This window comes from Oncorhynchus gorbuscha, linkage group LG06, assembly GCF_021184085.1.
Source record: "Oncorhynchus gorbuscha isolate QuinsamMale2020 ecotype Even-year linkage group LG06, OgorEven_v1.0, whole genome shotgun sequence".
Classification (NCBI taxonomy): Eukaryota; Metazoa; Chordata; class Actinopteri; order Salmoniformes; family Salmonidae; genus Oncorhynchus; species Oncorhynchus gorbuscha.
In genome coordinates this window covers 69624259-69637429 of record NC_060178.1, presented here as the reverse complement: position 1 = coordinate 69637429, position 13171 = coordinate 69624259, and the positions used below count along the sequence as shown (strand labels likewise).

At 40.2% G+C, this 13171-nt stretch overlaps 1 protein-coding gene across 1 annotated transcript; it reads left to right on the top strand.

Annotated features, from left to right (window-relative positions):
* Positions 1-6703: 6703 nt before the first annotated feature.
* Positions 6704-10510, top strand: LOC124037234 (G-protein coupled receptor 26-like). The gene is made up of 3 exons (XM_046351905.1): positions 6704-7537; positions 8963-9076; positions 10022-10510. Exons 1-3 carry the CDS (start codon positions 6867-6869, stop codon positions 10257-10259), a joined length of 1023 nt encoding a protein of 340 aa, XP_046207861.1. The 5' UTR covers positions 6704-6866; the 3' UTR covers positions 10260-10510.
* The last annotated feature ends 2661 nt before the right edge of the window (positions 10511-13171 follow it).

Below are 13171 nucleotides of genomic sequence, written 5' to 3'. Positions count from 1 at the left end.
TGAGCTCCAAAAGGACTGGGACAGTGACACTTTTTAGGTGTTTTGGCTCTGTACTCCAACACTTTGGATTTGAAATTATACCACACAATACAAAATGATAGAACATGATATAAAGTGCAGACTGTCAGGATTCATTTGAGGCTATTTACATCCATTTTGGGTTTAGAAGTTACAGCACTCTTTGTACATTGTCCCCCATTTTAGGCGGCCAAAGAATTAGGACAAATTCACTTATGTGAATTAAAGTTGTAAAAAGTGAAGTATTTGGTCCCACATCATGCAGTGACTACATTAAGCTTGTGACTACACATTTGTTGGATGCATTTGCTGTTTGTTTTGGTTGTGTTTAAGATTATTTTGTCCCCAATAGAAATAAATATTAAATAATGTATTGTGGCATTTTGGAGTCACTTTTCTTTTAAATAATAGAATATGTTTAGAAACACTTCTACACTAAGGGGGATTTACCATGATTATGGATAATTCTGAATGAATCGTGAATAATTGTGTGAGAAAGTTATAGACTCATAAATAACATAACAAAAATGCTAGCCTCCACTGTTATTGTAATGAGAAAAGGTAGGCAACATCTTAAAATTATATGTTGCTCAAATTGTCTCATATGTTCATTCAACTAGAAATTGTTATTTGGGCATCTTACCTGAAGAAATGCTGTGGAACTAGTTACACACGCAGTGCTTTGAACACACAACGTTTTCAACTTATATACAGCGTTTTAAACAAAAGGTTACATTGTGCATGTTCATTTATACTCATCTGGAATTTGATATCAACATCAAATCAAATCAAATCAATCAAATCAAATTTATTTATATAGCCCTTCGTACATCAGCTGATATCTCAAAGTGCTGTACAGAAACCCAGCCTAAAACCCCAAACAGCAAACAATGCAGGTGTAAAAGCACGGTGGCTAGGAAAAACTCCCTAGAAAGGCCAAAACCTAGGAAGAAACCTAGAGAGGAACCGGGCTATGTGGGGTGGCCAGTCCTCTTCTGGCTGTGCCGGGTAGAGATTATAACAGAACATGACCAAGATGTTCAAATGTTCATAAATGACCAGCATGGTCAAATAATAATAAGGCAGAACAGTTGAAACTGGAGCAGCAGCACAGTCAGATGGACTGGGGACAGCAAGGAGCCATCATGTCAGGTAGTCCTGGGGCACGGTCCTAGGGCTCAGGTCCTCCGAGAGAGAGAAAGAAAGAGAGAATTAGAGAGAGCATATGTGGGGTGGCCAGTCCTCTTCTGGCTGTGCCAGGTGGAGATTATAACAGAACGTGGCCAAGATGTTCAAATGTTCATAAATGACCAGCATGGTTGAATAATAGTAAGGCAGAACAGTTGAAACTGGAGCAGGAGCATGGCCAGGTGGACTGGGGACAGCAAGGAGTCCTCATGTCAGGTAGTCCTGGGACATGGTCCTAGGGCCCAGGCCAGTTGAAACTGGAGCAGCAGCATGGCCAGGTGGACTGGGGACAGCAAGGAGTCATCATGTCAGGTAGTCCTGGGGCATGGTTCTAGGGCTCAGGTCCTCCGAGAGAGAGAAAGAAAGAGAGAAGGAGAGAATTAGAGAACGCACACTTAGATTTACACAGGACACCGAATAGGACAGGAGAAGTACTCCAGATAAACAAACTGACCCTAGCCCCCCGACACATAAACTACTGCAGCATAAATACTGGAGGCTGAGACAGGAGGGGTCAGGAGACACTGTGGCCCCATCCGAGGACACCCCCGGACAGGGCCAAACAGGAAGGATATAACCCCACCCACTTTGCCAAAGCACAGCCCCCACACCACTAGAGGGAAATCTTCAACCACCAACTTACCATCCTGAGACAAGGCCGAGTATAGCCCACAAAGATCTCCGACACGGTACAACCCAAGGGGTGGGGGGGGGAACCCAGACAGGCCGACCACAACAGTGAATCAACCCACCCAGGTGACGCATCCCCCCCCAGGGACGTCTCTAGGTTCACAGCATTGCAATCTTCCTGCTACACCACCATGTCTGTGTCAATAACTGATTTCACCTGTGTTCCTACACTTAGCATTTAAAAGTAAATATCAGCTCTGTTAAAAGTACACTCAAGAAAAGGCTATTTTATTCATCATAGTGATTAAGGAGTCAAATTAAAACAGTAATATGCCCCATGGACAACTATCCAGAAAAACTAAAATGTATTAAATAAGTCAATCAAATCAAGGATGAGAGAACAGTCAGATGAACTGATAATTGACACAGATGTGTTGGTGTAGCAGGAAGATCACAATGCTGTGAATCAAGCGGTCGTGAGTTCAAATCCCAGATGACGACATGTTGAATAATAATTCATATTTAAATGAACGTGCACAATGTGTGTCAAGTATATAAGCAGAAAATATTGCATGTTAAAAGCACTGATTGTGTGTGCAACCAGTTGGACAGCTGTTTTTAGTTAAGATGCCCAAATAATAATTTATAGTTGAATGAACATATAGTTTGTTACAAGTTGAGGAAACACATCATTTTAAATTGACAGAATTTTTGCCAAAGTTCTCTCAAGTTTGGAACTCAGTTTGGGCCAGCAAAACATTTTTGTTCAGGTAACACAAAAAAAGACTGTGTAACCAGTTACTTAATAATAATTAGTTCAAACAACTAGATATCCATCCCAACTCATAGTACATTTAAATTCTCAATAAATACAAAAGAATCCCTCCATTGATTGAGACGTGACTATATCTGTCGGTGTCTGTTCTACTCAGTGTTTACCAGATGCACAAGTCCCCCCGCTGATTCCCCTCCCCAGACCATTGTAAAGAGGACGTCAGGGGGTTCCACAGTAGATACAGCATCTGCCAAAGCCATCTGGATCTTCCCTGTCACTGTCATTGACGTGAATTAGTACAATCACCTGTTGTCCAGTCCAGCAGCATTGCAACATGAACCATCCTGTCTTGTCTTATGGAGAAATAATTCAGTACAGCTGCACAGTGACCTCTATATTGCATCCTCTTGTATTATTCATTAGCTTTCCTAGCATTCAACATTTAGAAGAAATAGTAGCTACACTTTGATACCACCTCATTTAACCACATGTGGTTGGAATTCAAACCCATGCTTACAGGTCATGGGATGTTATCAGATATCTTTCTAGGTTGTGGGCTGTAAATAGTGTATGTGTGCCTAAGGAGCCAGCGTAGCATCTGTGCAATGACCATACAAATGCGGATGGGGACCAACTGTGCATTAGTAATTGGAAAAGCAGTATTTAAAAAAAAAATGGAAGCATCAAGCTTCACTGTATGGCATACAAATGATGACAATGACCCTTTGTAGATAGTCACACAGTGTTTGTCCACACAATTAATATAATACAACTTTATTGTCCATTGGTTAGAACAGAAATGTACCTTCTGCTTTTCGCAAACCCCCAGATATACAGTTGAAGTCGGAAGTTTACACACGCTTAGGTTGGAGTCATTAAAACTCGTTTTCCAACCACTCCACAAATTTCTTGTTAACAAACTATAGTTTTGGCAAGTCGGATAGGACATCTACATAGTGCATGACACAAGTAATTTTTCCAACAATTGTTTACAGACAGATTATTTCACTTATAATTCACTGTATCACAATTCCAGTGGGTCAGAAGTTAACATACATTAAAGTTGACTGTGCCTTTAAATAGCTTGGAAAACTCCAGAAAATGATATCATGGCTTTAGAAGCTTCTGATAGGCTAATTGACATCATTTGAGTCAATTGGAGGTGTATCTGTGGATGTATTTCAAGGCCTACCTTCAGACTCAGTGCCTCTTTGCTTGACATCATGGGAAAATCAAAAGAAATCAGCCAAGACCACAGACAAAAAATTGCAGGCCACCACAAGTTTAGTTCATCCTTGGGAGCAATTTCCAAATGCCTGAAGGTACCACGTTCATCTGTACTAACAATAGTACGCAAGTATACGAAGCCACTGCTCCCAAACAGCCTTAAAAAAGCCAGACTACGGTTTGCAACTGCACATGGGGACAAAGATTGTACTTTTTGGAGAAATGTCCTCTGGTCTGATGAAACACAAATATAACTGTTTGGCCATGATGACCATCGTTATGTTGGGAGGAAAAAGGGGGAGGCTTGCAAGCCAAAGAACACCATCCCATCTGTGAAGCACAGGGGTGGCAGCATCATGTTGTGGGGGTGCTTTGCTGCAGGGGGGACTGGTGCACTTCACAAAACAGATGGCATCATGTGGAGGGAAAGTATGTGGATATATTTAAGCAACATCTCAAGACATCAGTCAGGAAGTTAAAGCTTGGACGCAAGTGTGTCTTCCAAATGAACAATGACCCCAAGCATACTTCCAAAGTTGTGGCAAAATGGCTTAAGGACAACAAAGTCAAGGTATTGGAGTGGCCATCACTAAGCCCTGACCTCAATTCTATAGAACATTTGTGGGCAGAACTGAAAAAGTGTGTGCGAGCAAGGAGACTTACAAACCTGACTCAGTTACACCAGCTCTGTCAGGAGGAATTGGCCAAAATTCACCCAACTTATTGTTGGAACCTTGTGGAAGGCTACCCGAAACATTTGACCCAAGTTAAACAATTTAAAGGCAATGCTACCAAATACTAATTGAGTGTATGTAACCTTCTGACCCACAGGGAATGTGATGAAAGAAATAAATGCTGAAATAAATCATTATCTTTACTATTATTCTGACATTTCACATTCTTAAAATAGTGGTGATCCTAACTGACCTAAGACAGGGAATTTTTATGAGGATTAAATGTCAGGAATTGTGAAAACTGAGTTGAAATGTATTTGGCTAAGGTGTATGCAAACTTCCTACTTCAACGGCATATATATATATATATATATATATATATATATATATATATATATATATATATATATATATATATATATATATATATATATATATATGCCGTTGAAGTAGGAATATATATATATATATATATATATATATATATATATATATATATAAAGTACTAGTCAAAAGTTTGGACACCTACTCATTCAAGGATTTTGCTTTATTTTTACTTTTTTTCTACATTGTAGAATAATATTGAAGACATATAAACAACTAAATAACACAATTTGAATCATGTAGTAACCAAAAAAGTGTTAAACAAATCAAAACATATTTTATATTTTAGACGTCAACGTAGGCACACTTTGCCTTGATGACAGCTTTGCACACTCTTGGCATACTGTCAACGAGCTTCACCTAGAATGCTTTTCCAACAGTCTTGAAGGAGTTCCCACATATGCTGAGCACTTGTTGGTTTATTTTCCTTCACTCTGCAGTCCAATTCATCCCAAACCATCTCAGTTGGTTTGAGGTCGGGTCATTGTGTAGGCCAGGTCATCTGATGCAGCACTCCATCACTCTCCTTCTTGGTCAAATAGCCCTTACGCAGCCTGTAGGTGTGTTGGGTCATTGTCCTGTTGAAAAACAAATGATAGTCCCAATAATCGTAAACCAGATGGGATGGCGTATCGCTGCATAATGCTGTGGTCTCCATGCTGGTTAAGTGTGCCTTGAATTCTAAATAAATCATTGACAGTATCACCAGCAAAGCACGCCCACACCATCACACCTCCTCCTCAATGCTTCACGGTGGGAACCACACATACGGAGATCATCCGTTCACCTACTCTGCGTCTCACAAAGACACGGCTGTTGGAACCATAAATCTCAAATTTGGACTCATCACACCAAAGGACAGATTTCCACCGGTCTAATGTCCATTGCTCATGTTTCTTGGCCCAAGCAAGTCTCTTCTTCTTATTCCTCTCCTTTGGTAGTGGTTTACTTGCAGCAATTGGACCATGATTCGCGTAGTCTCCTCTGAACAGTCTATGTTGAGATGTGTCTGTTACTTGAACTCTGTGAAGCATTTATTTGGGCTGCAATTTCTAAGGCTGGTAACTCTAATGAACTTATCCTCTGCAGCAGAGGAAACTCTGGGTCTTCCTTTCCTGTGGCGGTCCTCATGAGAGCCAGTTTCATCATACCTCTTGATGGCAACTGCACTTGAAGAAACTTTTGCTCAAGGACACAATGGCAGGAGATGTGCATGGAATCAGAGACCAGCAGCCTTATAGCTATCAGTTCAGTTTCATTCCTATTTTTGCCTTGCCTGGCATGGGGGCTTGAATCAGCAACGTTCTGGCTGTGTCTTCTGCCTTGCTCAACTCCCCCAGATATATGGAATTTACATCATAAGGAGATAACACAAAGATCAATATGTTGCACATTCATCAAATTGTAGGTGTCAGTGACATGAGTCGACACTTTATGCATGATGTTCTATTTTTAAATAAATCTATTTTTGGTAGCTTTGGGGAGGCGATCAAGTGTGCAGCATGTGAGTGTATGTGAGGGGTGATATATATAGAACAAAAGCATCCCCGGAGACAGCCCATAGGAGAGACTGCGCTGCGTGTTTGCAAAGCTGTCCATCAGTGCACTGCGCGATTGCACAATGAGGTATCATTGCAATGGCAAGGAAGAAATAATTGGAAACTAACTGCAGCCAGACGTGCAGGGGTGTCTCTATTTGTTTATCACCCGTCCCCGGAGACGGTGGTTCAGTCCGTATCACATAACATCCATAATACTTGGATGCGCTTCCTTGCGACTCCACATAGTGAGCCGGCTGTATCGTTACATGGAGACACGAGAAGGACAACGAATTATAATTGTGACACAGTGTCGAATGTTTGTATTTGGACCTCTTAGTTCCAGCACAATGCTATCTTTAATTTATTTCCGAAGCTGGACGGTGGATTCAATTGTCAAAAGTCCGTATTTTTGAGCGGGACGCACGCACCATGCACATAGCGGACATAGCTGTCTTTCTGTTTGTAGTAGTGATCATCGTTGTCTCGTTGCTGTCCAACGTAGTGGTGGTAATCTGCTTTCTGTACAACCCGGAGATTCGAAAGCAGGTTCCCGGGTTGTTTATCCTCAACCTTACCTTCTGCAACCTCTTTCTTACCGTTTCTACCATGCCTCTAACTCTGGTCGGACTTATCAACAAAGGAAACCCTGGAAGCAGCGGGTTCTGTCAAACTGTGGGTTTCCTGGACACTTTCCTCACCACGAACTCAATGCTCAGTATGGGGGCTTTGAGCATCGATAGATGGGTGGCGGTGGTTTTTCCGCTAAGCTACCACTCCAGAATACGACACCGGGACGCAGTGATAGCTCTGGCATACACGTGGTTCCACTCGCTCTCCTTCTCCACGGTGGCCACTTGCCTCTCCTGGGTTGGGTACCATCACCTTTACGCATCTTGTACGCTCTGCAATGCGAGAGCAAGTGACACTAAGACGCAGTTCATCATCTACACTGTGGTTTTACACTCGCTCACTTTTCTCATGACCTTGATTGTGTTGTGTGTAACGTACCTGAAAGTGCTGAAAGTTGCGCGTTTTCACTGTAAACGCATCGACGTGATCACTATGCAGACCTTATTGCTGCTTGTGGATATTCACCCGAGGTAAGCTGTTTAGCCTACTGTTGAGGTGTCCTTGTCTGATTCATTTACTTGTTTAATTTACTTTTTTAAGGTTAGCCCATGTTTACAATTGTTTCTATATTGCCCATGTGTAGCTTGTTTTCGGTCGCAGGTTCAGGAATGGTTGAAGAATTACAACATTTACATAGAGACAACTCTGCAAATAGCACTGCAGGGTGATTTGAAAAATCATAGTAAATTAAAAATCGATCAAACAAAAAAAGATAATGTAAAATGTTATTGTTGTCCATTAGTTTACTTCAATTAATTGTGGGGTGGTAAGGTGAAAATATACAGTATATTTACAAAAAAATATATATGAGGGTTTAGAAATTATGAACACAATTACATTGATAGAAGCCATGGTCTATCTGTATTATTAAAGCTAATCTATCCCCTTAAACATTAGCCCACAAATTGTGGTTGCACAATGCGACTTCAATGGCATTATGATTGATTTCAGCACCACAGATTTGGTCCAATGTGCCGTTTCAGATCTCAGGCCTCTTTATCCACACTAAAATGACACAAATATATTCCAACCCCAAAACTATTCACATACAGATCAAAACCATTGTAAAATGTGATTTATATTCATGAGTTGAATAGCCCAGACAGACATTATTGGCAGTTAGTTAACCAATTATCATTAAATTTGCCTTGCATTTAGATATTTTGTCATAGGCAATACTATGGTCATGCCAACATTACAGTAACCTACATACAGAAAAGCAAAAAATCATTCCGCATTTTAACAATAGTTTTAATAAAATGAAATACATCAAAACCATTCTTTGAGATTAGATATTAGATCAGTTTAGGCCTACTCTGCCCAGTTTACCTCAAACGTTCAAAGAGCTGTTCAGTGAGAGGGATGAGAAAGATGTGAGGAGAGATATGATTGAATCACCCTGAAGCATTTTCTCTCTACATCATAGATGTTAGGATAATAGCGTGTGTAATTATTTCTGGATATAGTTAAGATCCATGTCATGAATGATTTACTGTATTTGATGTTCCCTTTTCAATCACCTCCATATTACATAGCTAAAATAAATGAATTAGCCTCAAATCAGTCAACTAATGTGCACTCACTGTCAACATTACTTTCTTTTATGTTATCTTTCCTTCATCTTTCTAAGATATGCTGTGGTCAACACCATGTTATTACCAGTCTATTAAAGAATAATTATGGACCTGGAATTGGACTTGATTTACATAATGGATGTGTTACTGTTCATCTATCTTGAACAATCCATTGGCATTGACCTGAGGATGAGCTCTGATACTGTCCATAGAAGCATGCTGTTTTCTCCATCAACGTTCATCCCACTCGAGAGGCCATGTTTAAACTTACGCTCCTATACGTCCCTTGGGGTGATAATGGTCCCCTCTGTCCTTTGGCAGTGTGCGCCAGCGATGCCTGGATGAGCAGAGACAGCGGAGGCAGAGAGCCACCAAGAAGATCAGCACATTCATTGGAACGTTTGTGGTGTGCTTTGCCCCCTACGTCATTACGAGGTGAGCAGAGGTTCAGATCTATCCTCGACACCACTCTGCATGTGTGGTAATGTTACATTGTGAGATTGGCTGCTGCAATGGCGTCAATTCCCCATCTGAGACAAATGAAAGTTGTCTACTGCCTGAACAAATGACTTGTGCTTTAGCCCAGTGGGTAAAATTGTCGTATTTGCAATGAGGACAACTGCTTTGTGCTAATGAATTTCAATTCAGACTGGAGACGGCCATAGTCCATTTCTACAAACTCATTTTATTATGTTAAATTGATCCGGTGTCTAAATCACTCATCAATCAGCTTGAGGGTGATTTTGTTGCGGCCATAGAAGGAGAGGTTCATAGATGCATGTTTATCTTTTTCATGAGGTATAGGATGAAACCCAGGGACGGGAGAAATAATATAAGAGAAAGAGAATCCATGAGAGATTTACCATGAGTGGACGTGTGATTATGAGTAAGTCGGAGACCATGAGGATTCTTCTCATTAAACCTGCATTCAACCAGCTCCAACTCTTCAGAAGCGGATACAAAATAACCGTGAAGAAGAAGATCACATCAGTGGGTATAATGATAGTGAGATCCCCATTGTGAGTTTGATAGCTGCTGTGAATCACACGACCAGTGATCTCACCTAAACCTTCTGAGGATAAGCCTTGACGTTATGTACCTCCACTATACAGTGTGGTGAGCACAATGAGGCAAACAAGAGCAGCTCCACATCCCCTAACATTCACTATCAAATCAGAGCCATGACATTTTCAAGTGAAATGTCAACATTTTTTAAAGCTTATCAATAAAGAGTTTCCTCGGGACATTAGATTTATTTTTTACATCTGTGTTGTTTTGTCACTGTACGCTGACCTATGAAACATGACTTGTCTCATAGACCAGCTCTGTAAGCTAAACACTGTTAATAATATAACTTATTCTGTGTGTCTGTCATGGCAGAATTGTGGAGCTCTCTACCCCAGGACACATAAGCCCTCATTGGGGTGTCCTGTCCAAGTGTTTGGCCTACAGCAAGGCAGCCTGCGACCCGTTTGTCTACTCACTGCTCCGGAACCAGTACAGGAAGACATGCAGTGACCTGGCCAACAAGATCCTGAAGAGGAGCTCCTTTAACTCCTCCGTCCGCAGGGTGGAGAATGGCAGGGCTACCGATACCAACAACACCAAACCCACCTAGTGAAGGGCCTTGCTATTGCCTGACTATGGCAAGATGGAGACATTGAGGTACCTACATACTGTACCTAAGTACTGAGTCATGGTTGGAGAGTGGAGAGGGTTGAACAGACCTTAGAAGAGATTGCTGCTACGTATCGATTTCGTACTTTTGCGATGTTGAGTATGGTTAAGTGTTGCTCTGTTGTCTCATGGTGTGACATGAGTGACAAAATGTGACAAGTCATTAAATGGGACGATATGACAGAGAGTCATGTGGGTCATGAATTACTGTTGCTAAGGGAGTGAGTCACTTGTAGTTAATTTAAGTATGTTAATTAGTGTAAAATGTTTTCATTCCAACTGAGTGGTTTTGACAGAGTGATGTCAAGTTGTACCACATGTTACTTTAGATAAGACAAGTTAGATTTTGACGTATGTTGTTAGTCTAGTAACACCACCAGGATTCACTATTCCTGATGGTTTTTATTGTAACATTTCATTACAACCCGCCCTCATATTTTCTAACATTGTTTAGTTGATTGCAGTGCTTGACTCAACTGTTCTATTGCTTGAGTTCCTGCACCTCTTATAGAATATACAGAATATTAGCTCAAAAGTATTGTGGAGTGCCTGCACCATATAAACAGTACCGGAACCCCAAATGAGTACCAGCACCTATTTATGTCCAAGTCAAGAACTGGTTGATTAGTCATAACTTGTTTAGAAGATATTGCCACCTGTTTGAAGTCTGAGCCCAATTAGTTGGTGTGCACAGTAGCATGCCCTAATTATGACTCAGCTAGCTAAGATGATGTAGCTGCAGGCCAAAAGCCTAGGGGAGAGAGCCCTTACAAAAAAACACATGAAAGAAAAAATCACACGAAAAGAACATGAAAAACACGTGGTTTTTGGACACCTGTGAAGATTTGCATGTTAATTTTTCACATAAAAAATATCCCCAAATGTGCATTTTATTTACCACTTCCAGCGATCCTGCTTAGTTTTAGAGGCAAAGCAGTAGTGGGATGCAGGGTTCTACAGTGAAAAGGTATGGCAGTTCCCTTTCAAATTTTCAATTTTATTTTCATATTTTTTTATAATAGTGCATAATATTAGATAAAGGGAACCTGAGTTTATAAATAACGCAAAAATGTATACTTATTTTATTTATTTACTGAACAAAAATGTAACTGCCTTCTTACACGCAATAACTGGTTATGCCACCTTAAGGTTCAATGACTGTAACCAAATGCTTCCTATAGATGTTGATCAGAATCTCAGGTCGAGGTGGAGGACTTTTGACCCAATCTTCCATGCATAAATGCTTTAAGTCTGCAACATTTGTGTGTTTTCAAGCATGAACTGATCATTTCGAGTCCTGCCACAACATCTCAATTGGGATTAGGTCTGGACTTTGACTAAGCCATTCCAAAACTAAAAATGTGTTGCTTTTTAGACATTTTCATGTAGACTTGATTGTGTGTTTTGGATCATTGTCTTGCTGCGTGACCCAGCTGCGCTTCAGCTCACAGACAGATGACCTGACATTCTCCTGTAGAATTCTCTGATACAGAGCAGAATTCCTGATTCCTTCTATTAAGGCAAGTCGTCCAGGTCTTGAGCATCCCCAAACCATCACAGTAAGGTTCTTACTGTGAAATGTAGCGTTTGGTTTTTCGCCAGACATAATGGGACCCATCTCTGAGGTAAATCAGTTCTGCATGGAAGAGTGGGCCAAAATTCCCCCACAGCGACGTGTGAGACTGATCAACAACTACAGAAAGCGTTTGGTTTGAGTCATTGCAGCTAAAAGGTGGCACAACCAGTTATTGAGTGTAAGGGGACAATTACCTTTTCACACAGGGACATTGGGTGTTCCACTACTTTATTTATGAAATAAGTATGTAATTCTTGTGTTATTTGTTCACTCAAATTCCCTTTATCTAATATTAGGTTTTGGTTGAAGATCTTATAACATTCAGAGTAAAAAATATGCAAAAGTAGAGACATTTAGAAAGGGAATGAAACTAGAAAAAAGGTAGCGAAAGGAAAGGCCAGGGTAAGATAACCAAACATAGGGGAAATTGCAGGACAGAAAGATTGCGTTATCATAATAGTTTTTTTCACGGAAAAATATTTTTGCATCCATTTACAATTAATTGTTTTTTTCATATTTAGATGTTCTTTTCTTGCAATATTTGTTTTGCTTTCAATACTTTTTTTTTTTTTTTTTGCAATAGTAAGAATTTTGTTCTCAACTTCATAAGTTTTCCTTGATATTAATGGCACAAAAGTAACTCAATCACTCGAAGATTGCACCATATAATAACAGGATTACTCAGCTATACTATTACTCCCCGACACAGTTTCAGTGAAAATCTGTGGGAGGAGGCTGTAGAAATGCAACTACTCTCAAATCCATAGCCTACCCTATGGATGCAAGGACCATTCATGATATCAGAATTATAGATTTAACCATGTTTTTAGGCTTTACAATGGTTGTTTACATTTACTTTGTTTCCAAAAATGTGACTAAAACAAGCTTATATTTTGGGTTCTGATGGGGTAAGGCAGTTGAACTAAGCTCATGAGGCATTTGTACATTGTAGTCTTTAAGAATCAATGGGCACATATTAATTTATAAATACAAAAATTGATGTAGCAACTAAGGATTGCCCCTTTAAAACTTCTTATGGCTGCAGGGGCAATATTGAGTAGCTTGGATGAAAGGTGCCCAGAGGTGCCCAGAGTACACGGCCTGCTCCTCAGTCTCAGATGCTAATATATGCATATTATTATTAGTATTTGATAGAAAACACTCTGAAGTTTCTAAAACTGTTTGAATGATGTCTGTTAGTATAACAGAACTCATATGGCAGGCAAAAACCTGAGAAGAAATCCAAACAGGAAATGAGAAATCTGAGGTTGGTATTT

What these genes read in the sequence shown, in the direction of transcription:
- LOC124037234 (XM_046351905.1), top strand. Translation starts at nt 6,867, where the DNA reads ATGCACATAGCGGACATAGCTGTCTTTCTGTTTGTAGTAGTGATCATC. An exon ending in CTTGTGGATATTCACCCGAG is followed by an intron (nt 7,538 to 8,962) that starts GTAAGCTGTTTA and finishes GTCCTTTGGCAG; the next exon opens with TGTGCGCCAGCGATGCCTGG. An exon ending in GCCCCCTACGTCATTACGAG is followed by an intron (nt 9,077 to 10,021) that starts GTGAGCAGAGGT and finishes CTGTCATGGCAG; the next exon opens with AATTGTGGAGCTCTCTACCC.